Genomic DNA, 520 nt, shown 5'->3' with positions numbered 1-520 from the left:
GGGGGAGGCAGGGTCACATGATGAAGGAGGCCAGGCGGCACACTGTCAGGACTCCTGGGGGGAGGTGGGGAGAACCATCTCCATCCCTTCACTCCTGTCAAAGACCCTGGAGGCAGAGCTGGGGCGTGAACAGTAGAACCAGGGACCCCCGGCTACTCACAGCCCCGACTCCCTACAAAACGCAGCCCCTCCACCTGGCCCCACCTCTGCCTATTAACTGGGCCGTGAGTAGACAGGGCCCATGAGCAGCAGAGGTCAGAGGGCAGGCGAGAGGCAGTAGGGGTGGCTAAATGCAGGGGTACAGACCACCTGACATGCTTCTGCAGCCTCTGACTCTGGGTCTGCAGCAAATCCACCTGGGACTCCAGCTCCAACTTGCGGGCCTGAAGTTCCTCGAGGATTCTTCGGAGCTGCCGGTTTGACTCCAGCAGGTGGCTGTGCTCCTTCTTTGCCTCGTCCAGGTGCTGACGGGTGGCTGCGGCTTCCTGGGGGCAGGAGGAAAGAGAGACGCACCCAGAGA

The 520-nt window shown here is 61.9% G+C and overlaps 1 protein-coding gene across 1 annotated transcript in view; it reads right to left on the bottom strand.

Moving 5' to 3' along the window:
- The window catches only part of CEP164 (centrosomal protein 164), a 71,238-nt gene that overhangs the window by 6,171 nt on the left and 64,547 nt on the right, over positions 1-520 (bottom strand). Inside the window, exon 23 of the mRNA XM_007446913.1 lies at positions 310-485. Within this exon, the coding sequence (XP_007446975.1) occupies positions 310-485 (176 nt within the window). The remainder of the gene's footprint in view (positions 1-309; positions 486-520) is intronic.

This window comes from Lipotes vexillifer, unplaced genomic scaffold, assembly GCF_000442215.2.
Source record: "Lipotes vexillifer unplaced genomic scaffold, Lipotes_vexillifer_v1.1 scaffold1634, whole genome shotgun sequence".
Classification (NCBI taxonomy): Eukaryota; Metazoa; Chordata; class Mammalia; order Artiodactyla; family Lipotidae; genus Lipotes; species Lipotes vexillifer.
Note: the sequence above shows the minus strand (reverse complement) of the source record. Positions and strands in the feature narration are given on the sequence as shown.